The sequence below is a fragment of the Chelonoidis abingdonii genome, chromosome 1, assembly GCF_003597395.2.
Source record: "Chelonoidis abingdonii isolate Lonesome George chromosome 1, CheloAbing_2.0, whole genome shotgun sequence".
In the NCBI taxonomy this organism is placed as follows: Eukaryota; Metazoa; Chordata; order Testudines; family Testudinidae; genus Chelonoidis; species Chelonoidis abingdonii.
Window position 1 is genome coordinate 178,503,484 of NC_133769.1, and position 25,099 is coordinate 178,528,582.

Genomic DNA, 25,099 nt, shown 5'->3' on the forward strand with positions numbered 1-25,099 from the left:
TGGTGGAAGTGAGATGCATGACTCTGCAAGCCCACCCACCACAAACACACACACAGGTGGAATTCCAATTGACTCTAGGGAGCACTCAGACAGTGAGGCTCTTGGGCTCTCACCCAAAGATGACAGCTCTTTCAGAATTTTGTTTTCTCCTTCTCCCTCAACACAACACACATACTCTTCCCTTGAAAGTCTCTATACTCCCCCATTCACATTTTAACTCTGATTAAAATACAGAAACAATGCAATCAATATTGTTTTGATCGTTTTCTCTCACGTTGGAGGGCAGAGTGAGCTGCTCCCACATTGTGCTACTAATTTCTTCCTCTGTCAAAAGCTTGTGCCCTCCATGTGCCAAAATGGAATGAAATCTCAGAGTCCTGTCGGACTCATTGCTAATCCTAGCCATGTATGTAACAACAATAAAAGACATTACCTCACCCACCTTGTCTCTCTAAAGATAAATACTTTCTTCCACTTCCAGCTCACTAGGACGCTGTGCCTCTTCATCTCAGTGGAGGAGCTATCTAATCACAACGATCCATTCATTCATCACCTTCAGATTGAATAATTGCAGCTTGCTATATTTTGAGGCTGAAGGTGGAGGCTACCATGTAGGCCAGATCTTTGTCCCGATTAAGTGTGCTTTGCCCTACTGCAGCCACTGGCATAGGGGGTGTGATCAGTGTGTCCTTGCACAGTGATTTGTGGCTGATTTCCTTTTGGGGGCCATTGCAGATGGCACAATTTAGAGCCTCCTTGAGGCCTGGATCCGTACGTAGCAGCTAGAGCATTAGGGGTTATTCTATGTTGGTATGGGCCTTTTTCAATGTATTGCTTGTTTTTATTTTATATCAGGGAGCCAGGTATTTTTGTGATGAGCAGTGCTTGAGCACCTCAAAATCATTATGTAAATTAAATCAAAACAGGCTTAATTTTGTATCTTTTTTAACCCTTTAACTGCTGTGGAAAACTACCTATATTCTGGTTTAGTCCCTGGTACATCAACACTAAATAGCTAGAGAAGGAGTAAAGGAAAGAGACCTGTGCACAGAGTACATTTTTTCATCCAACAAGGCTATGTCTTTCTCAAGATTCTTCTATATTATTGTAAGTGTGTTGTATCAACCAAGCAAGATACTAACAACTTCAACAGGACTTTATTTTTACAGTGGCATCCTCTGTAACTCTCACTCAGCCTCCTCAACTCCTCCCCCCTCCTTCCTGTTTCCTGTCCTTTCAAACTCCCAACAGCCAGTGCTCCCCATTCTAATAATTACAAGCACATCTAAACAACACAAAGTGTTGTTGCAACTAGTGCATTTTTGCATGTTCATTTCACTTCCTCTCTGAGTACATACTGTTCTCCTGTGTGCAACCTTACCTTGACAACCTTATTTCTGATGATGCCTGTCAGAAATCTCATGGCAGGGAGTGCTAGCCACTCATGGACAAACCTTCTTCCTAGGGACAAATTAAAAATAATATGATGTGGATAATTAAAAAAGATGGCTCCAAAAATGACACTCCTTAGGATGGAGGTGTGACTGGAAAATAAAATTCACAAGCAGCTCAGGGAAAAGGGTGTTCCTGGAGAAAAATTGGAGACAGTGGATCATCGTCAGGGTGTCTGATCATCAGACATCTTCCCCACTGTCCTGTATAGCTGACTGCAGGAGTTCACACCATTTAACAATTCACTTCTTTGCCTATTAATTTCAACTATATATAGATATGAACCTGCACTGCCTGCAGTTCTTACTATACCCACACACTTTCATAAAACTCTTTCTGCTCCTCTGTTGCAATTACACATACACCAGGGTTTTTATATCCTGTATTGATATTCTGTGTGGCTCGAGTACAATGAAAAATAATTTTAACAAATATTGTACTGGGAGCAGCCATCTTATGTCCATATGTCTGTGGAGAAAAACAACTCACAGCTGTATTGCTGATCTGCAGCTGGTGTGTTATTTTAGGTGATAATCTTAAATTCCCACCTGAACAGCAGCAAAGAATCACTATGACTGAGGCATCTGAGAAAGAACTACAGGAAGGGTGGGATGGGGAAGTTAATACAGAAAGGTAACTGAGTGATTTTGAACTACACACCAAAGAGAATGAATTAAAAAAAAAATCATATTATAAAATAGGGTGACCAGATGTCCCGATTTTATAGGGACAGTCCCGGTTTTTGGGTCTTTTCCTTATATAGGCTCCTATTACCCCCCACCCCCGTCCCGATTTTTCACATTTGCAGTCTGGTCACCTTATTATAAAATCTATGGTCTATTGTGCTGAGAATGTAGAGGTTTTCCACTGAATATATTGAATGCTTTGTTACTGCAAATGGCATACTTGGGAAACAGATTTGGTGTATCCACAGTACCCTCTCTCCTGAGTTTGATGAGAAGTAAAAACATAACACTATTATGCCATCAGGTGCAGCCAGACAGCCCAGGAACAAAAATGTATGCAAAGATGGTGCATGTACTTGAGCAACATTTTGCTGTGAAGCTACCAATAATCAAGGAGAGATTCCAATTTAATAGAAGAAACCAAGAAAAGGGAGAAAGTTTCACAGTTTATGGCTGTCTGAACAGTGTGACTCTGATGGTGTATTAAATAACACATTTCATGACATTCCAGTCTCTAGTCTACATACTGAAGCAATATAGCATTGTCTACTGGTGGAATTTGACCTCACATCCCAAAAGACTGTTGAAATATCAGTTTCTATGGAAATTGCTGCAAGGAGAATCCGAAGGGTTGAACAGATGTGCAAAAGGGCATAAGAAAACTATGGAATTTCCAACCAAAATGTCAAGTTTTCACGAATGTTACCAGAAGTGAAGTGCTGGTATAAAGATGTCAGATGCCAGCAATGTGTTAAAAAGAGCTATGTAGAATGTGTCTGTAACCAGAAGAAATGACTGCTAGAAAGACTGGTATTGGAAAATGAGGAAGGGGGGGGTGTGTGTGTGTGTGTGTGTGTGTGTGTGTGTGTGTGTGTGTGTGTGTGTGTGTGTGTGTGTGTGTCTGTGTGTAATATGGCTTAATAAGGGTTAGTACATGACCAGTACACAATGGGACCAGAAAAATAAATGAAGCTTTTGTATATAGTCATTAAAGTTCACAATGACTTTGGGTGACTCCATTACTGAAAGGATAGCCATTTCAATTAAAAATTGCAGTATATTTTGTAGCATACGTGTATCATAGCGAGGCATCTTGCCACCTAAATTATCAAGAATTGTACTGGGACAGGCACAGGGGGAATTAATTGTTCGTTCAGCTTGGGGGACTAGAAGCAAGCAAGTAGAATTCTATGGCTTAATATTGCCAGGTTGTATGAATACTGAGAAACCATACGTGCCTGGGCTGGGCTTGAAAAGGTCCAGCTAATATCAAGAACTCTATATACAATGATGAAAAGTGAAACCAGGGCCTAACTGAAATGTGGCAGAAACAGCTTCTGTTTTTAGAGTTGCCAGGGTTGTCTTAGCTAATTGTCGGACCAGAACGCCCAGTTGAAAAGGGACCCTGTGGCTCCATCAAGCAACCTTGATTGCCTGGGTGCTAAAAGTCCAGTTCAGTGGGCTAAGGCCTGCCCTGGATCCATAGAGCTCCGAAAGCAGCTGGCATGTCCGGCTTCTAGGTGCAAGGGCAGCCACAGGGGCTCTGCGTGCTCCCTAACCCCAAGTGCTAGATCCACAACTGTACTGGTTGGGACCGCAGCCAGAGGGAGTAACAGGAGGGTGGGGGGAGAGAGGCAGCGCCGCAAGTGAGGCAGTGCGCAGAGGTCCCCTGTCCACCCATTGTGCCCAGGGCCGGTGCAACCATTTGAGGCGAAATAGGGGTTGCCTAGGCGTAAGATTCTGGGGCGCCAAAAAAAGTGGCCCCAGTCCCCAAAATTTTTAAATGGGTTGCAGTCCCGCTGCTGCTGGAGGAGCTGAGCTGCCAGCAGCAGCAGCTGCCTGCCGCCGGTGAGCCCAAGGTGTTCCCCTGGGTCAGGCGCCGCAGGTCCAGTAGCTCCCCTGGAAGTCAGTTGCGGCCACCCGCCGCAGCCTGGCATGCCCAGTGCTCCCCCCCCCCGGGGTCAGGAGGCCGCCGCCGCCGGACCGGCAGCCCAGGCGCGCGCTGCGCCTCCCGGGGGTCAGCGAGCCGTTGCACAGCCGGCAGCCCAGGGCGCCCCCGCCCCGGGTCAGCCGAGCCGCGGCTCTGGTGGACCCAGAGCCGCGAGACCCACGCGTGGGGCGGCGAAATGTCCTGGCGCCTAGGGCGCCAGAAACCCTAGCGCCGGTCCTGCTTGTGCCTAGGAGCCAGACATGCTGGCAGCTTCCGAGAACTACCAGAAGTAAGCACCACTCAGCCAGAGTCTGCACCCCGAGCTCCCTTCCACACCCCAACCCCCTGTCCTAGGTCAGAACCCCCTCCCACACCCTAACTCTCCTGCATCCCAACCCCCTGCCCCAGCCCTGAGCCCCCTCCTGTACCCTGAACCCCTCATTTCCAGCCCCATCCTGGGGCCTGCTCCTCCCACACCCCAGCCCCCTGCCTCAGCCCAGTGAAAGTAAGTGAGGGTGGGGGAGAGTGAGCAACGGAGGGAGGGGGGATGAAAGGGGCAAGGCAATGCAAGGGTGTTTGATTTTGTGCGATTAGAAAGTTGGCAACCCTATTCTGTTTTCAAAAAATGGACAAAATTAAAGTCATCACTGAAAAGTTAACTATTAAGCCAGGCAGCTAACCTAAAAGTTTCAAGGGGAAGATAATACCATAGACATTCAGATCAAAGGTCTAAGCAAATCTGGAACATTAGCTAAAGCCGGGGTATTGTCATCTGTCATGCACAATGAATTAGCATTTCCTGTCTAGTGAAAAAGGATTGCACCATCCAAATATGTGGACATTTCAAAGTGACTATAAATCCAACGTTGCAACCAAAACAATAACACTTCCTTGTATTGAAAATCTCTTTCCTTCCTTAGTCGAGAGTCAAAAGTTTATCCAAACTGACTTACACCAAGCTTACTTGAAAATACTGGTGAAGGAAAAAAAATTCAGGAGTGGCTAACACCAGTGATGCATAAGAGTTTGTACTGATCCCAGTGTTTATCACCAGAGAGAATGTCAACAACAGCCTTGTTCCAAGGGGCTATGGATTGGGGGTGAAATCTTGGTCTTATGAAGTCAATGAGAGCTTTTCAATTTAATTCAATAGGGCCAGAATTTCACCACAGATTTTGAGAGGATTTTCAGGAGTACAGTGAATGGAAAGTGGCTGGAAAAAAAGCTGATGTCAGTCAACATAGCTCCATTTACTTCAGTGGAACTCCACTAATTTACACTAGATGGGGTCTGGACCTGAATGAAAAATTCCACTCCATTTCCTTCTGTGTGCATGCACAGAGGCAACAGAACTCTGAGAGATAGTATACTTAATGAGAAATTCTATTCAAAGTACATAGAATTTTAAACTCTGGGGCAGACACTTTTTGTTACCTGTATATGTACAGTGCTTAGCACAATGGGCCACAATCCTTAATGGGGGATTCTAGGCACTATTACGATAATTAACTAAATAATAATAAGATCATGTAATTAATTAATCACAGGATAAAAACAAGCATACACATGCAAAACACATTTTTAAAATCCCTATCATTCAACTAACTCTAAATGGATTTCTAATGGACCATCAAAAGACACACCTGCTGCCTAAAGATTATCTCCCAGCCTAATTTCACACTCCTACCACCTTAACTGAGGCAGTACAGCTGTTCCAATAAATATTACAAAACATTTTTCATTATGGCAAATGTGTATTTTTTTCATACTGAAAACTGACTGAACTGTTTTTATTCAAACTATTTTTTTTTAAAAAGGGCCCTCTTGCCAAGAACAAAGGTAGAACATTTCAGTCTGAAAGGCGAAGGTAGGTGGAGTTTATACGCAATTAGAAAATGCCCTTTAGAATGGAAAAGCTAATGCAATCCTAACTACTGGCATTGCAATGCACTCTTTATAGTACAGTGTACAGTCCAGTACTGTCCCAAGTTTTGGACCTGATGTGGCATAGGAAAATCAGAATACTTTATATCTGAAGATCCAGAATAGGACAAAGTTGAAGGCCACTCCCTTCTCTGATGTGGTTCATCAGCATCTACAGATTCAAAGTCTTAATAAAAAAAATCTAGCTCTTATGATTATGAAGAAAAACTTCCGAATGTCAGCAAAGTGCAAATTGAAACTGTGCTGACTCGGCTGCAAACAGTAGTCTGTAAACTGCAAGGTGCTGAGCACTGATCCAGCAAAGCACTTAAGCCCACGCTTAACTTCAAACATATAAATGGTCCCACTGACTATACCACCATCTTCAGCTGTCACAGAAAGTTCAAGAGCCTTAGGTACTAAATGTGTGAATGGGGCACTTTTTTTTTTTTGCTACAACTCTTCTATTTCAGAGCCACTTTCATCCTCAATGTTAGTAAATGATCTTCTTTCATCTTCTGCTTCCACACCAGTAATGATTTCACTCAGAAGTCTTTTTCCATACTATATCATGCTGTAATGAAAACCCAGAATTCTACAACCCAGATATCATGCAGTGAGAGCTAGAAGACGTCCTGATCATCTGAAATTATACTTTGGTGCCACCTTAAAGACTAACAGATTTATTTGGGCAGAAACTTTCGTGGGTAAAAAATCCACTTCTTCAGATGCACTTCTCAAATCTGTTAGCCTTTAAGGTGCCACTGGACTCCTCGTTGTTTTTGTGGATACAGACTAACACGGCTACCCCTCTGATACTTAAAATTATAGTTGTTAGTCACAACACCATGTTTTGGGTGAGAATTCACAAGGTTTTAGTACAGTAATCACTTATTTTCTAGTTTATAAATTTTGTTAATTAAGGGGAGAAATATGTGTAGGGTTGGTATTTTGTGTGGCTTGGTATAGCATAAGATGTGCAATTTAATGGGCAGATATTCAAAGTTGTGCATGTAGCACATGCAAGCACATTTAATTTTGTATGCACAATTATCAAAACTGTGAATGTAACATGAATAATTAAGCATATAAGCAGCCAGTTGGGTGCACAAGAAGCCCGTTAAACATGCTGCTGAATTGCAGCAATTGCACACGGACATTAAATGTGCTTGATTGTTTGCAGACCTTTTTTAAAAATCAAACCAGAGTCTACCTTAAAATCGACCTTCAATTGGTGGCAGCCAACTTACATCTGCCTCTGTGCACAGGAAGATAGATGAATAAAACAAGAGCTTTCTTAATGATGTGCAGCTGGCATTTTACTGAATTTTATTTATTTCCGCGTCTACTTAAGTTTGTAAGTTAGTACATTTCAATTACACACATACACACTATACAACATTGAGTGTGTGCACCCCTCAGTTCTAGTCATAAACACAATGTTGTTTGCGTGCTCCTCTGTTCTAGCTCGGTTTATACATAAACAATGCTGTGACCCTCCATGGTGTGTAGGCAGGCACAATGCTCCTTGATTCCTGTAATATACACATGCATTCTATGCACCGCAGTTCTATTTTCATGCATGCATTCTCTGCACCTTAGATCTAGTTTATCGCACATACACACACAGCCTCTCTCCTCAGCTTGCTCTTCTCTGTCTCTCACCCACTGTCTCGCTCTCTGCCACTAGACACTGGATTGCTCAGTGATGAACTCTTTTTTGCTCCTGGACAGCTTCAATGGACAGCCATGTGATTTAGAAACTCCAGTTACCACTGGAGCCTGCAGTACAGGGGGGTAAAAGGAGGAGGAGTGGAGCAAAAAGAGAAAAAAAGAGCTTTCCTTCGGTTTGAGCTCAGTCTGTGGAAATATAGCTCGCTAAACAGAGGTTTCCAATCTCATCTGAGATTGATCCGGAGGCCACTGGGGGAGTGGAAACCTGGGACCTAAAAGTATTTTTCCTTTCGTCCCCAACGCAGTGGTAGCTTCCATTCAGAAGTCTCTCCGATTCACACACTGGGTGGCTGCTGAGTCCCGCAGATAACGGTGAAGGGAATACTTAGGTGCCAGTTGATTCATACCAGGAGGGGTCTTTTTTTTTTTTTTTGTGGTTCCAGTTACCCCCCACCCCCATCTGTCTTTCTTTCCTGCATGGAAAGACAAGGACGATGGATGGATTCTTGGTAGGATGGATCGTTCTGCTGTGGGTAACAGGTAAGGGTTTGCCTACCACAAAGAGTAATAACTTTTTGGATTCCATGGGGTGCCGATTGTGTCTTTTCCTGGAGCCTCTGTGTGAAAGTCCTTGGCGACGCGGTGCAGTGGTCAGGGGAGGGTTACATCTGGTGATGATGTGAGTGAGAGACATGCAGAGAAATGCAGGGGAATGTGTGTTTGTCTCAGCAAAGTCTGGTGTGTTGTTTATCAGGGTCATGGAAGTTAGAGGCAGGAATGCATTGTTAGGTCACAGTCAGTGCTGCTCCCTGCCAGCGTTCTCTCTTTTACACTTTCCCTCCCACCCCCAGCTTTCTCCCTCCCAACTTCAGCATGAAATTCGAATGCAGCTGGGCTTTGGGTGTAGGGTGTTGGAGAATGTATCAGGAGAACTGGGGTGATCACCTCCCGCTGGGAGGAAGGAAAAACCTGGGGGACTCCTCACTGATATTTTGGCAGTGGTTTGTATTCTTTGGACAAAATCCACGGTTTGAGTAGTCCCTTAGGGGCCTACAGGAGTAGAGGTGAGAGTGATCAGCAATATCTATGGGGAGAAGGCTTCTGATATCCTGAAAGCCCCACTGCATGCCCCCAAAAGATAGTGTTCACAGAGATTTGGGGCTTAAGGGTTACACTGTGGTCCTAACACTGCAATGGTACATGGCTAATTGGTCAGGATGGCAGCTCTCTGCCTTTGAGGTGAGTGGGCCAGGGAGGTATTGCTCTCTTTCTGCTTCCTCCTGGCTAGGGGACATCGGTTGCTCCCAACTTCCTCCTTCCTCCCAGGGTGGCATCACCTTTCTCTCAGGATGGTATTGCTTTTGCTGCATCCCTCTTCCCACCTCACTTTGAGCTGAGAGAATCAGAGAGAGATTGCTCCCTACGAGACAGTGGCAGATTGAGAAATTCCCTCTGACGTTCCCTGTCTGATAACTTTGGGTCTGATGTGTGTGGCTGGGACCAGAGCGACGCTCAGGCACTTGTGTCCTAGGGTGCTGACGACAATGCCACTACGGATGACTGTTAACTGGGGTGAGCAGGAATTGGAGTGTTTGATGGCAGAGGATTGCCTAAGTGGGTTGGTGTGTGGGAGTATGAAAGGGAGGTACTGGGCTTTGGGGAGGAGACAGTGTGAACCCAGAGGAACAGATTGTCCTTGGTTGCTGTGCCAGAGGGATAGCACAAGGAGCCTCTGCTTCCCGTGGACACACCCACACTAGGGCCAGGAACAATTGTAGGAACTTCTCCCTTCCGGCGCTCCTGGCAGCACACACCAGTCCAAAGGGGTGTGAAGGAGGCAAGGCCATGTCCACCCTCTGCATTGGCTCATGGAGGGGTCCAGGCCTGCTGTAGGGGACACCCAAAGACGAGGCCGCCTGCATGCTTCCTTTATGAACTGGGGAGGGGCTATGACTGCACAAGCCCTCTCCTAACTTCTCGTGGGATGGATGGCTCTTGCTTGTCCTCCTCAGGGCAGTACTTAGTTGGCACAGTTTAGCCTACAAAGAGCCAATAGGAAACAGAACCTGAGAGCAAAGCGGGGCGGGGGGGGCAGGGGGTTCAAGAAGGGGCAGGGGAATGGGCAAGGGGAGAAACAGACAACAAAGAACAGACTGAAAATGGGGCTAGAAGCAAAGGCAAGTTAGGGAAAGAAAGGAGAAGGGAGAAACAGCAGGATAAGACTAACCAAATAGTCACATAACAAGCCATGGAGGAATAGCAGCTCCTTGTCAGTCACAGATAGGAGGTGCTGCCTCTCAAGGAGCCAGTGCAGGCAAAGGCAACTGCAGGAGTTGTACGGAAAGGCCACCGTTGTCTTCCCACTCCTACTCAGATTCAGGATTCAGACAGCAAAATCAGCCTCTCCTTACAGCACCTCTCTCTCCGTCACCCACCCACCCACCTTCCGTCCCTTCCCCCTCCTTTTTCATTCTGAGTCACTTCAGTGCCAGTGCTTCCTACAGCTCCCTACCACATCTCCATTGCATCAGTTGGGACTTAGGCAGTTTCCAATCCTCCACCTCCTCCTCTCAGCTGCTGCCCTAGTTTAACATTTCAGTATGTCGGTTTAGAGCTCCTGCACTTCCAAAATTACCAACTACACTAGTGCCTGCCTGCTTACAGTGGGGTACTGATATCTGGCCCCCCACCATGCCCTGTCTAAAGCAGCCCTGGCCTGGTAGTTAACAACAAGGTATTAAATTTCCTCCCTTCTAAGAGCTTTCTATCTGGGCATGATCTGCTGGCTAACACCATGGAATAGATACATTTCCCCTTTCTAAAGGACCTGCAGATCAGGATATTCCAGCTGCTACCATAAGAGTTTGCTGATATTTCTTCCTTCTCAAGGAGCTCCAGATCAGGAGATTCCCAATGATCTAACACGGGGCAATTGATGAAGTTCCCTTTTTAAAAGGAGCTTTTAAAGGGCACTGACTGCAGTTTGGAGCAAGTGAGACTGGTATGGGGAACAAGAGTTACTACTGCAGTAAGACGGCCTTCCAAGCTTGTCTGGTGCTTGATTTTCAGGATGTTATTGATTGGAGGTGACTGCCAGTAGACAAAGGCCTCAAAACAGGCAACAGGTTAGCAGTTGCTGGTGCACCAGTGGATTGAGGGCATCCTTTGTTTCTGAGCTGGACTCTGTGAATGAGTTCAATATCAGCTTTCTTCCCTCCTGCCCTCCATCCACGGTCTCCCAGTGTTTGTGCAGGTCCTGTGTGTCTCCTCTCAGTAGGGACAAAGCAAAGGGGTGTGTGGGGGTGGGGGTGGTGAAGAACACTGGCCTATAGTATGGAATTAACCCTTTCCTGCACAGTGCGGGTTATGCTCTCCCCATCACATCCAGTCTCCCAGTTTTGTGCAGGTCCTGTGTGNTTCTTGCTCAATTTTATCCTCCTTTTTCTACAGCAAGGATCAGTATATTTGATTTGGAAGAAATGAAGTAACAGCTGCCCAAACTGAGCTTGAGCACTCCTGAATTTTGAGGTGTTCAAATCTGGAAGGCAGGTACTGGCTGTGAGTGTGGGGGTGGGGGGAGAGGCTGACTGACTGACAAACACGGATGCAGGCTTTAGTTCTCCCCACTGGCCAAGCAGAGGAATTAAAGGTAAGGAATTCCAATTCAGCCAAATCAGCAAATTAATTCTCTGGAAAAAGAGAGTGGGAGTGGGGGAAAGAGAGAGAAGAGCAAATGGAAGAGCGGGTGAGACAGAGAGGAAGCAGAGACACAAACATAAGAGAGAAACAGATTCTCGCCCCCTCTGCTCCCCACCTCCTTCCTTTAGGTGGGTTGAGAAATTTCAAATCAGTACTCACAGTTCCTTTCCTCCCAGCAGCTAATTCCTCTCTGTCCTTTGTCTGCTTTTCATTTTCGACCCCTGCATTTATCTTTTGTTTGGTTCTGTGCATTGTGATTTCTTACTGCAATTTCAAAAAATCCTGTGTCAATTCCAGTGGGTATGGTTGGCTTTTTCCTGCCCCCAAGTGCCTGACAGCTGGTGTTTTAGTGACAGCATTGAAAGAATAAAGGGCCGTGTCTTGTTTATTCTTTGCCTGAAGGTGGTATTGAGGATATTCTCCCCCATTCTGGAAGGGCAGGTACAATTTGTTGAATACCTTTGAGCTCATTAGCAAGTTTGGCCCAGGTACTGTAAACCTGCTGGCTGTCACTGGGTTATGGAGTTAGCATCCTGCAGTCAGATTTGCATCTTGGTATTCACCAAAGTGAATTTGGTGCTGGTGAAAGGTTGAGCCTTGGAGACTGAGGTCCTCCCTTTATCTATGGAACAGGCATGACATGGGCAGCAACAGAGCAAAGAGACTATATCTAGGAGAGCGTCCAAACTAAGTACACCGCTACCTCGATATAACACCACCTGATATAACATGAATTTGGATATAACGCAGTAAAGCAGTGCTCTGGGGGGGGCAGGGCTGCGCACTCCAGTGGATCAAAGCAAGTTCAATATAACATGGTTTCACCTATAAGGCGGTAAGATTTTTTGGCTCCCAAGGACAGCATTATATCAAGTTGGAGGTGTACTTGATCTTCAGCTCCCTGTAAGATCACTGCACTGGTGTCCCTTAATGCTACGCTCGGGGGCGGTTCTAGACATTTTGCTGCCCCACGCACGGCAGGCAGGCTGCCTTCGGTGGCGGGTCCGCTGGTCCCACAGTTTTGGTGGACCTCCCGCAGGCACGCCCCCAGTGGCTTGCTGCCCCAAGCACGCGCTTGGCGTGCTGGTGCCTGGAGCCACCTCTGGCTACCCTACAAGGACAGTGGAGGATTCCCCTAACATGGAGGAATCCTTGGATGGTATAAAGCCACCATTAGCTGGCTTTACTCCCCCTGCTTCTCCAACCCCAGCTGTGTGGGTGTGCTACGGCCAGAGGGGGCAGTGCTGGATTGGCCCCAAGGAAACTGCTCTAGCTGCTATAAGTTAGAACAGCACTCTAGCCAGCTTTGCCTTCCCTCGCTCAGCTGTGCCAAGCATGAGCTAGGTGCAGCTGGGTACTGACCTGTGTACATTTTCTTATCTATTATTCCCAATGGGTTGCATGTGAGTGGTGCTAGCACTGGTGGAAAATACTAGTGCACTCTAGAGCTCTGTCAGAATAGCAGTCGTGGATGGCCTATTCAGTTCTCAGGCTCCTGGTTGGCACTAACATTTATTGGCAATTCTGAAAGTGGTTTCTGTGATGTAGGGTTGCCAACATGGTATTTCAAAAACAAGGGACTGTTTTCTTAGCACCCTCACCCCTCCCTCTTCCTGATATTATTATCATTATTAATAATAATAATTAATAATAAGCACCACTCACCTACATTCACCAAGGGTATTTCTTGCTGCTTTTTGCAGCACTCAGAAACTCCCAATCTTGCTGCGCAGAGATGAAAAAATAAAGGACATCCGTTGTAATAAGGGACTGTTGGGAACCCTATTGTGATGGTGAGCTGAGACCAAATAGCAGATGCCATAAAACTACTATAAGATGGTAGTGACTTTCAGTCAGTAATGGGATGGGTGGTATTTGAACCTGTGAGTAGACCTGTATTAATATTTTACTTGAACATATAACCGTGGGTTTGAGGAATATAACAAAGGAGCAGCAGTGTGAAGAAGTCAGGAGTGAATGTCACATGATTCTGAGACTTTAATGAGGTGGGTGAATTATTGATGAGAGAGTGACCCCTGGTGGATCCCTGACTCTTGTAAAAGGCCTGGGATAATCCCAAACATTGCAGGGATTGTTCAAGCTCGTGCTGCAGTGCAAACCTCCAGTTAAATCAAGAGCATGGAGTATCTATGGAGCCACATCAGAGTGAATGGGCAAGATCAAGGAAAGGCCAGTGTCTACTGCCATTTGTTAGGCTGAAGAATCCAGATAAAATTCTAGGCCGAATGATTTCATAGTGGGGTTCCATGGACTGGGTCTCATGATTTACACAGTTTGTGCCTTCTTCTGCCCACCTTTCCTTCTTTAGCCTGTGAGTTTAGGGTTAATTTGGCTGTGGCTCTCGCTTTGTCCATGGAATAGGTACAGCAGCAATGTATGCTTGCCCACACTACTCCACCAGTGTACCTCAGATCTGGCCTGGAGGGTTACCTCTAGAGCTAAAAGTATTGTTCAGTCTCTATGGCCTATTCAAACTTTGGTCTCTTGCTAACTAACAAGGTTGACAATTATTGCCCATAGTAAGAACACCAGTCCCCTGGGGAGTGGATGGAGGCCACAGTTCATTTCCCGTAAGTCACTGTTGTGGAAAAATTACCACATATTGTGTTTGGATCAGAACAGCCCTAAAGCTCCTTTACAATCCAGCTGCTCTGCTCTAATACAGGAACACAGAAGCTTATATAGATGAAAACCACATCTAGTCAGGCACACTTCCTCATTAATACTTTTTCTTTATTAGGAATACAGCAAAAACAAGCTTTTCCTGTTATTCACAGGTTGTTTTTTTGAAGCTTATATTTCTTAAGATTTGCTGTTGCAGTTGTGTCACTTGTAATTTTTTTTTTTCTTTTTCCTGCTGCCCTTTGACCATGTACACACAGCCTGACCAGACTTTAGCACGTAGTTTAGGCCTACTCAATTTTCTTGACCAGAGTTTAGGCCTACTAAATTTTCCTTTACAGTCACGTACCAGCCACCAATCAGATAGCAATGACTTTTGGAAGGTACTTAATTGGACTGGATTCAAACCAGCAATTAAGAGGTGAAAGTCTCTATATAACATTCCAAATCCCTTTAGTTATGTACTCACTGGCTCTCATCTTCTTTACTCATAGAATTTTAAGGCCAGAAGGGACCACTGTGCTCATCTAGTCTGATCTGCACATTGCAGGCCATAGAAACTCCCCCACCCACTCCTGTAATACACACCTAGCCTGTGGCTGAGTTACTGAAGGCCTCAAATCATGATTTAAAGACGTCAAGTTACAGAGAGTTCATCATTTACACTAGTGCACACCAGTAGGTGACCCATGCCCCAGGCTGCAGAGGAAGGTGAAAAAAAAACCCAGGGTCTTTGTTAAGCTGACTTGGGGAAAAATTCTTCCTAACCCCAAATATGGCCACAGTTTGACCCTGAACATGTGGGTGAGACCCACCAGCCAGATACCTGGAAAAAAATTCTCTGTAGTAACTCAGAGCCCTCCCCATATAGTGTCTCATCTTCGGACATTGAAGATATTTGCTAATAGCAGTTGCAGGCCATATGCCATTGTAAGTAATCTCATTATAATATCCCCTCCATTAACCTATCAAGCTCAGTCTTGAAACCAGTTAAGTTTTTTTTCCTCACTGCTCGCCTTGCAAGGCTGTTCGAGAACTTCACTCCTCTGATGATTAGAAACTCTTATCTAATTTCAGACATAAACTTATTGATGGCCAGTTTATATCCATTTGTTCTTGTGCCAACATTGGCCCTTAACTTAAATAATTCCTCTTCCTCCCTGGTGTTTATCCCTCTGATGTATTTGTAGAGAGCAATTATATCTCCCCTCAGCCTTCATTCTGTTAGGCTAAATAAGCCAAGCTCCTTAAGTCTCCCCTCATAAGGTAGGTTTTCCATTCCTCTGAACATCCTAGTGGCTCATCTCTGTATCAGTTCCAGTTTGAATTCATCTTCCTTAAACATTATTCCAGATGATGCCTTATCAGTGCCTTGTATAATGGTAATAATGCTCCTCTATTTCTACTGGAAATACACCCTAATGCATTTTAGGCTTACATTAGCCTTTTTCACAGCTCAGAGTTATTCTGTGATCAACCAGTACACCAAGGTCTTTCTCATCATCTGTTGCTTCAAAATGAATCATCCCGTACTTATAGCAAAAATTCTTGCGGTAAGTCCCTAAGTGCATGATCTTGCACTTTGCACTGTTAAATTTCATCCCATTTCTATTACTCAAGTTTTCACGGTTGTTCAAATCTTCTTGGATGATATTCTCGTCCTTCTCTTTGTTGGCAGTACCTACCAACTTTATGCTATCTGCAAATTTTATTTGCACACTCCCACTTTTTGTGCCAAGGTCAGTAATGACAATGTTAAATAAAATTGGTCCCAAGACTGATCTTTGAGGAATTCCACTAGTAACCTCCCTTCAGCCTGACAGTTCACCTTTCAGAATGACGCATTGTAATCTCCCCTTCAACCAGTTTCTTAACCACCTTTTGATTCTTATATTCATCTGCATCTTGTCCAATGTAACTAATATTTCCCATGTGGAGCTGTATCAAATGCTTTATTAAAATTCAGGTTATCTTCTCAGAGTAAGAGCTCAGGTTGTCTGGCACTATTTGCCTTTTGTAACACCATGTTGTATATGATCTCAATTAATGTTTACCTCTATGTCCTTAACCACTTTCTCTGTCAACATTTGTTCTAAAACCTTGCACACATTTGAGATCAAACTAACTGGCTTATAATTTCCCAGTTCATGTTTTCCCCCTTTCTTAAATATAGGAATTATATTTGCAAACCTCCAGTCATAGGGTATGACAGATTCCTTAAAAATCCTTGCTATTGAGCTTGCAATTTCATGTGACAATTCCTTTAATATTGTTGGATGGAGATTATCCAGGCCCTCAGTTTGGTCTCATTAAGCAGTTTGAGTTTGGCTTCCACGTTAGATGTGGTAATTTATACTTCCATATCCTTTTTCCCACTAACCACCCTGCCACTGTCAACAAGCTCCTCATTACCATTATTAAAAACGGAGGAAAAGTATTTGTTTAGGTGCTAGGACATACCTAGATTGTCTTTAATGTCCACGCCATCCTCAGTGCTTAGCGTCCTGCTTCCTCTTTCCTTGTTTTCTTTTTATTTATATGTCTAAAGAACCACTTACTATTGGTTTGAATTTCCTTTTCGAGGTTCCACTCTGCTTGGCTTTTGGCAATTCTCACATTTTCCCTATACTTTCTGACCTCCCAGAGGTAGCTTTCCTTGATGATGCATCCCTTCTTCCATTCCTTGTAGGCTTTCTCATAACTTCTTTGAGATGCTTGTTTTATCCAGTTTGGGCTGCATTCCTTCCCTACGAATTGTTTCCTTTTGCTTGGGAATGCAGGCTCCAGATAGTTTGTGAAATTTTGACTTAAAATAATTCCAAGCCTCTGCCTCCTTTGCATTCTGATCCTTAAATTCTTCAGTCCAGTCCACTTCCCTAATTCATTCCCTTAATTTTGTAAAGTTTGCCCTTTGAAATCAAGGACCCTAGTTGCAGACTTACTTTTGTTTATCCTTTCATTTAGTTTAAATGAATTAACTCATGATCACTCAATCCAAGGCTGTCCTCTACAACCAGTTCTTCCATGAGGTCCTCACTACTTATCAACACCAAATCTAAAATGACATCACCTTTTGTTGGTTTGGTGACTATTTGGTGAAGAAATCTGACGGTTTTAACATACAGAAATACCAAGGCCTTACCATTATTAGTAGCAGTTGTCCTCCAATCTGTACTGGGAAGTTAAAGTCTCCCATAATCACACAATCCCCAGTAGTATTTATTTCATTAAAAATATTAAAGAGGTATCTATCTATATCCAAATCGGATTCTTGGGATTTGTAGCAGACCCCAAGCACTATCCTAGTGGAGCCTCTGTTTCCTTTCTTCCCCAAAGTGATTGTGACCCAAACAGATTCCATCACTTTTAATTTCTTTATGCTCTACCTTGTCATTAATATACAAGGCTACTTCACCACTGTTAGCTTCATTTCTGTCTTTCCTAAACAGCATGTACCCTTCAATACCTGTATTACAGTTATACTGACTGTTCCACCATGTTTCTATTATCCCTATGATTTCCAGTTCCTCCATTTTGTTTCCCTGGCTTCTTGCATTGGTGTACAGTCATCCTAGCTCAGGGGTTCTCAGACTGGGGGTCAGGACCCCTCAGGGGGTCGTGAGGTTCTTACATGGGGGGGCACGAGCTGTCAGCCTCCACCCCAAACTCCGCTTTGCCTCCAGCATTTATAATGGTGTTAAATATATTAAAAATGTTTTTAATTTATAAGGAGGGGTCACACTCAGAGGCTTTCTATGTGAAAGGGGTCACCAGTACAAAAGTCTGAGAACCACTGTCCTAGCTGTTTCTGCTTGGCTTCACTCAGATTCCTCGCCCAGGTACAGTCATTTTATTGCCAGTGTCACCTACCTGACAATTGCTGTCAGTGGTATTGTCACTATCTTTCCTCTTGATGTCCATTCCCCTACCCTCTGTTGTTCTTTTCTCCATTGTTGTATCCTCTCCTGATTTTCCTCCTGTTCAATATTAGAATCAGGCATGGAGATTACTTGAGCGTCTCCCCCAAATTACTGGTTTAAAGCTCTTTTAATCAATTGTGCTAACCTCCCAGAAGTCTGTTTCCCCCCTACTCAGGCAGAGTCCATCCCATGAGAAACAGTCCTCTGTCCGTGAATGCCTCCCAGTGGTCGAACATCCCATAGCCCTCCTCATAGCACCATTGCCTGAGCCATCTGTTGATCATCATAAACTTTCATCTAATACACTTTCCTTCTCTCAAAACTCAGGTTCCTGGGTCTCCTGATTTAAATTTTTACAGAGATTTTCCATGTAGTTCAGAGTCCAAAGACTCCTGATTTCATACATACATAATCATCTTTCTCTCGTATACACAAAGTTATGTAAAACCAAGGAATGCTGGTTCTATGGTTTCATAGTATTAGCCATACTCAGTCAGACAATTGGTGTTGTGCGCCCTATAAGTACCTAGACGGACCTCTGTGCACGATCACCTGGTGACCTTAAGAATAAAGTTCATTTTATTATTTCATCAGTTTGGACTAATCTCCTCTCTTACAATAAATGACTGCTAAATGGACGCAGCCAGGACCCTCTTAAATTCTGCTGATGTATTTGATTCAATCATTGTTTGCAAATGTAAGTGCCTCAGATTATCTTTATATTATGTAATCATTTCCTGTAAATTTTCTTTAATCACTACAAAATTTACTGGTCATTACTTGTGTCTATTGCAGATTGCATAGTACAGGAGTGAGTAAATGCAGTACATAATTTAGAACCCTAGAGGGAGCTTAGAAAGGAATCAGCAGGAAAAGAGCAATACTATACAGTATTGCAATCCCCAAACATAGAAAAAATTCAGTCCCCCTCTAGTCCTAGTTGTATTAAACTAGATGAAGAGGACACAATCAGTCGCTCATAACTAAACCTTTCATCATTTTTAAAACCTCTTACCATGTTTCTTGTTGCTCTTCTCTCTAAACATCCCAGGTTTCTGTACTTCACCCTCATATACGCACATGACGTCCTTTCTGTCCTCATGATTCTTTCAAGTTCAGCCACATTTCTTGGAGGTGAGGAAACTTAAACTGATAGCTGCATCTGGATTATTGCTGCACCATTGATTTATATGAAGTCACAATCATGTTTTCACTTTGTTTTAATGGAACCTAGCGATCGGATATCTTTTTTTGATGGCTACTGCTGAAGCAGAAGCAGCATAATGAGTGAACAGATTCAGATTTTTTAGCAGAAAAAATAATAGGTTTAAAATTCCCAGTTCCACACTGTGTGTGTGTGTGTGTGTGTCTGTATATTAGGGTTTAACTAGAACTAGGGTTTCCATTGCTCCAGCTTCTCAACCTAATGCTACATTGCTCTTGCTGAACATCATCACTGGGCACTGAATGTTAAAGAATATAAAAAAGGAAGTGGATAAGAGTGCTACTGGACTCCTTGTTGTTTTTGTGGATACAGACTAATATGACTACCCCCTGATACTTGTTGCATGGAAGATGCCAAGTTGCTCATCATATGCTTCCCATACACTGATGGAAACAGAACCCCTATATTTTATTGTCCCACGCATTCCCACTCTGTTTTCCCTTATGTGGACCTCCAGAAGGGCATGCAGGTAGTTGGTCAGATGAGAGTTTGCTAAAGCTCTGCTAATCATTTATTAAAGCAGTCCCTGGCTTGCCCAAGCCCTTAATCTCATTAACAGGAAAGTGGGCTATGCAGGGAAGTATAGAATTCACTGAAAGTAACTGTGTTTGCTAAGCAAATACTTTGTTCACAAGGGAAAGATTTAAATACCCACCATTTCTGCAGAGTCACTGTTTTATCAGCTGAGCTGCAGCAACATGATAGGTCATCTGGTTAGCTAATTTAACACATTGTGTGGGGTGCAGATAGTGTGGAGTCATGCATATTACTTCCTATGGCAGGTTTGTTACAGAGCACTGGGATGGGGAAGGTACTGAGAATGGGAAATAGGGCCTTTAATCCATAGGTAACCGGTTCAAATCCAGCCTAAAGCAGAAGTAGTTGCTATTTGTTACCAGATCGCATGGGTTTTGGTGTCCAAGTGAAATAAGTTGTGGGTCTCGTCTCAGTCCCAGCTCCTAGTAGACAATTATCTCTATCCCTCAAAGTTGGCATTAATAGGCTTCTAGGTTGCAGTCTCTTCACAGTCCAGTGACTGAATTGGTTCTGTACGCTGTGCCTTGCTAATTTCTTCAAAAAGAAAAGTCACAACATTAGTCCAAGGCCTGGTCTACACTATGGGTTTAAACCGAATTTAGCAGCGTTAAACCGATTTAACCCTGCTCCCGTCCACACAACGAGGCCCTTTATATCGATATAAAGGGCTCTTTAAACCGATTTCTGTACTCCTCCCCGATGAGAGCAGTAGCGCTGAAATCGGTATTGCCATGTTGGATTAGCGTTAGTGTGGCCGCAAATCGACAGTATTGGCCTCCGGGCAGTATCCCACAGTGCACCATTGTGACTGCTCTGGAAAGCAATCTGAACTCGGATGCACTGGCCAGGTAGACAGGAAAAGCCCCGCGAACTTTTGAATTTAATTTCTTGTTTGCCCAGCGTGGAGCTCTGATCAGCACGGGTGCTGATGCAGTCCCAAATCCTAAAAGAGCTCCAGTATGGACCATACGGGAGATACTGGATCTGATCGTGTAATGGGGGAGAACTAAATCTGTTTTATCAGAGCTCCGTTACAGAAGACAAAATGACAAAGCATTTGAAAAAATCTCCAGGCTATGATAGACAGAGGCGCAGCACAGTGCTGTGTACAAGCGTAACGGAAACCAAAAGAATCAAATGGGTCGCCATGGAGGGAGGAGGGGGTACTGAGGACTCCAGCTATCCCACAGTCCCTGCAGTCTCTGAAAGTATTGGCACATCTTGGTGATCTCCCAATGCCTGAAGGTCAAAACCATTTTCCCTGGGTGTTTCAGGGTATAATGTCGCAAATTTTACCAACGCAGTACCTTCCCCGCCCCCGAAAAAAAAGGGAAAAAAAACGTTTCACACTTTTGTCAATGTCACCTCATGTCCTAGTGCATGCTGCTGGTAGTTCACGGTGCTGGAGCGAGCTGAACACCAGCCATCCCTTCCCGTGGCAGATGGACAATATGACTGCTATCCATCACATCAATCAGCCCGTGAGTGTCCTGGCTGGGCCTCGGTGAGGTTGGCCAGGGGGCCTGGTAAGAAATGGGAAATGACTCCCGGCCATTCCTGGCAGATGATACAAAAACGGCTGTAACCGTCCTCAGTCATAGCAAACTGGAGGCTGAGCTCGCATCAGCCCCCCCCCACCCCCTTTCATGTCGTAAAGAAAAGATTTGTATGCCTGGACTAATCATAAGCACGGAGCCTGGGCTCCTCTCGCCCCACCACCTCTTTAAATGTCCTGCTCTGATCACTCATAGCAGCTGAAGGCTCCTCCCCCTCATTTTATCTCACATAAAAAGTAGTGTTTCTTATTCTGCATTACTTTATACTTCAATCACACAAAATGGGGGGACACTGCACGGTAGCCCAGGAGGGTTGGGGGAGAAGGGAAGCAATGGTGGGGTTGTTGCAGGGGCACCCCCTAGAAGGCATGCAGGCTCATCATATTTCTGCAGGATCTCTGGGCTCTGAATACAGAGCAGCTGTGCTCCTGTCTCCTAGTACTACGTTGCCTCCATATTGAGGCAGGACGACTCTATTTTTAGACAAAACTAAGAGGGAATGGACTGGGAAGTCGTCCCATTTTTTGTCCATCGCGCCCCCGGCCGAACCTCAGCGAGGCACAGCCAGGAAAAGCAAACCCCCCCATGACAGCAGCAGAGGTACAGAAACAAGCTGGATAACCGTACATCTCATCGGCTCATATTGAAATACATGGCAAAGATGCAATAGGGATGGTAACCGTCTCTGCTACCTTGCAAAGACAAATGAATGCTGCTGTGTAGCACTGCAGTACGGCATCTAGCAGCAGCATCAGTACACATATGGTGACAGTGACAACAAGGCAAAACGGGCTCCATGGCTGCCATGCTATGGCGCTGCCAGGGCAATCCAGGGAAAAAGGGCATGAAATGATTGTCGCTATGCTTTCACAGAGGAAGGATTGAGTGACGACATTTACCCAGAATCACCCAAGACACTGTTTTTGCATTGGGATCTCAACCCAGAATTCCAGTGGGCGAGGGAGACTGCGGGAACTATGGGATAGTTACGGGATAGCTACCCACAGTGCAATGCTCCGGAAATCGACGCTAGCCTCGGTACATGGACGCACACTGCCGAATTAATGTGCTTAATGTGGCCAGGTTTACTCAACTTTGTGCAACCTGTTTTACAAAACCGGTTTATGTAAAATCGGAATAATCCCATAGTGTAGACATACCCCAAGACTCTCCATTCCCCAATCCCTTTGCTTCTGCTCCGAATTCTGAGATCTCTGCTTATTTTCTGCTTCTAACCTTTCAAACTGCCTCCTGTGGCTGCATCCCTTCACACTTACTATGTCCCTGGCTGACTCTCCTTTATCTTTAATTTGTCTTTGCTCTGCCTCTTTGTCCTCTCCCTTCAAGTACACTCTTGTTTCTCCATCTTAAAGAAACCTTCCTTCATTCTAATATCATTCTATAACTACTACCTTAGCTCCCACCTCCAAGATCTTTGAGTACCCTTGCTGACTTCATTCTTCTCCTCCATATCTCTCCCTTGATTTCTTACCGTCTGGTTTCTACCCTCTTCACACTGCTAAACGTGCCTTAATTGGGTCACTAAGGATTACCTTCCAGCTACATTTAACCATTCTGTACCTTAGATCTCATTTCCTCCTACTCACCCTTACACTTCCTGTGTTCTTCTCAATGTTTCTCCTCCCTTTGCCTCCTTTTCCCCCAGTCATGGGCGCCAGCCATTGTGAGATGCTAGCCCCCTTCTCCTCCCCCTCTGTCCTTCTCACTTTAAACTACCGAAAGAGAAGGGTGCATCAGCAGTCACACATGTAATTCTCTCCCGTGTGTCTGCTGTGAGGTCCAATATGGCAGGCAGGGATGCAGCTCTCCTGTCAGCTGGCAGATAAATTGAATGTTAGATACTGAATGACACCTATTTCCGTGAAGTGCAAAAGCCTAAGAATTCTGGCCACTATCCTTTGCTCCTCCCACATGGAGAGAATTTACTTAGTGTCCAGACTACACTCCAGTTGCAGCAAGAGTTGTATGAGCTGGATTCATACCTATTGTGTCTCAGTATGGGTGTGAGACTGTGTTATGCACATTACAAGGAGCCAGATTTTGCTCTGAGTTATGCTGGAGTTAAATTTGGGTAATTCCATTGAAATCAATGGAGTTATTCTGGATTTGCACTGATATGATGAGATCAGAATCTGGCCCATTTACTGAATGTCTTTAGTTCATGGAGTATCCTTATCCATAAAGTGCCTAGTCCTTTACAAGTGCCTAATATGCCCACCCTTCTCATCCACTTTCTTTTTTAATATCAAAACTAAACTCACATAATCCTAATGTTCTCTCTCGTACTTGGATCTTCCTCAGTGGGTGGACAGAAACTGCTTGTAAATTCACCTACAATAATAAAGGCAGTTGTCCAGTTCTGTCCTGATCCTAGTGCAGCTGTTGTTGTTATTTGTAGAAGCTGTAGTGCCTAGGGACCCCAGTTGTGGGCGAGGACCCCATTGTACTAGGCACTGTACAAATACAGAACAAAAATGTGGTTCCTGCCCCAAAGATGTTACATTTGACCCTTGAGCCAAACTCGGGGGGGGGGGGTCTTATTCCTACTCTCCAAACATCCTTGTTAACATACCTTGAGGGAAATTCCACCCCAGCACCTAAAATCTGATGGTCATTATAAGTCTATGTGAGAATGACACCACTGTAAAACATCTAATCCCATCTGTGCCCAGAGCATGTTGTCCGTAGCACTCTGGGGGATGACACAACTGTTTTTGTTTTGTAGCACTTGCTGAGGGACTGCAGGTCACGGTGCCTGAAAAGAAGAAGGTTGCTATGCTGTTTCAGCCTGCCCTGCTTCGCTGCCACTTTTCTACTTCCTCCACCCAGCCGGCTGTGGTGCAATGGAGGTTTAAATCCTATTGCCAGGACCGCACAGGAGAAGCTTTGGGTCTGACCCCCTCAGGGATACAAGCGGTGAGCAAAAGGAACCTGGAGTGGGATCCCTACCTGGACTGTGTGGACAGCAGAAGGACGGTCCGTGTCGTAGCCTCCAAGCAGGGATCCGCGGTCACAATAGGGGACTTCTATAAGGAAAGAGATGTCACCATTGTCCATGGTAATGCCCCTCTAGCTGCTTTAGTATTGTTTAGAATCATTCCTTGGCACTTATGAATACTGAAGGCTGTTGGAAATTGTTTAGTTAACTCCACCTGTGGCAAGGGTATTAATTATTATTTTTTGCATAATCCTGGTGCCTGGGGACCCTAGTCATGTACCACGACCCGATGGTACAAGTTCATTCTTAGACAATGGACTCTTATTAGCTAAATCTGACCCAGAAAGGGGAGTTTAAACTCATTCCTCCTGGACTTTCAACCTGCTCCACAAAAGGGCTCTAATCCTGACCCGGAGGGATTACTCTCTCCTGGGTCAACAGGGGTGTTCTGTTTCCATGTTCATTTAGTTCTGGGCTTCTCCACGCTGCTCCCACCAGTGGGCCCAAACACTGTCTTGGTGATGCCAGCTTCTTCTGTGGTAGAGAATGGAGAGTGCAGTCTCCATGACTGGGCTTTCCTCCTCACGAATCTTCCTATCCTTTGGAACAGACCTCCTCTCCTCCTGCCCTGCCAACATGAAGGAGTAATTCTGCATCTCATGTTCTTTCAACTCTGGGTTTCATCACCTACTCCAATAGGGACCTAAACCCACTCCCGCTTCAGGAGGGAGAAAAGGAAGAGATTTAAGCTGTGTGAAGTCAACTGGGGGGAGCTGAGACTTCCCTCAATCTTTTGTTGGAAGAGGCCATGTGAGACTAGGACTCCTTAATACATGTCATCCTCTCTAATTCAACAAGCCAGCTAGCTGGTAGGGGTTACTAGCTCCTTGCTCCC

The 25,099-nt window shown here is 44.8% G+C and overlaps 1 protein-coding gene across 5 annotated transcripts in view; it reads left to right on the forward strand.

The window, feature by feature from the left end:
* The first annotated feature begins 8,020 nt into the window (after positions 1-8,020).
* The window catches only part of ILDR2 (immunoglobulin like domain containing receptor 2), a 55,121-nt gene continuing 38,042 nt past the window's right edge, over positions 8,021-25,099 (forward strand). For 3 of the 5 annotated variants that reach the window (XM_032804814.2, XM_032804818.2, XM_032804819.2), the window contains exons 1-2: positions 8,086-8,205; positions 23,992-24,324. In XM_032804814.2, the coding sequence (XP_032660705.1) occupies positions 8,160-8,205; positions 23,992-24,324 (379 nt within the window). In that variant the 5' untranslated portion in view covers positions 8,086-8,159. Of the gene's footprint in view, positions 8,206-23,991; positions 24,325-25,099 lie in introns of all 5 variants that reach the window. The other 2 variants (XM_032804816.2, XM_032804813.2) reach the window with 2 other exon arrangements.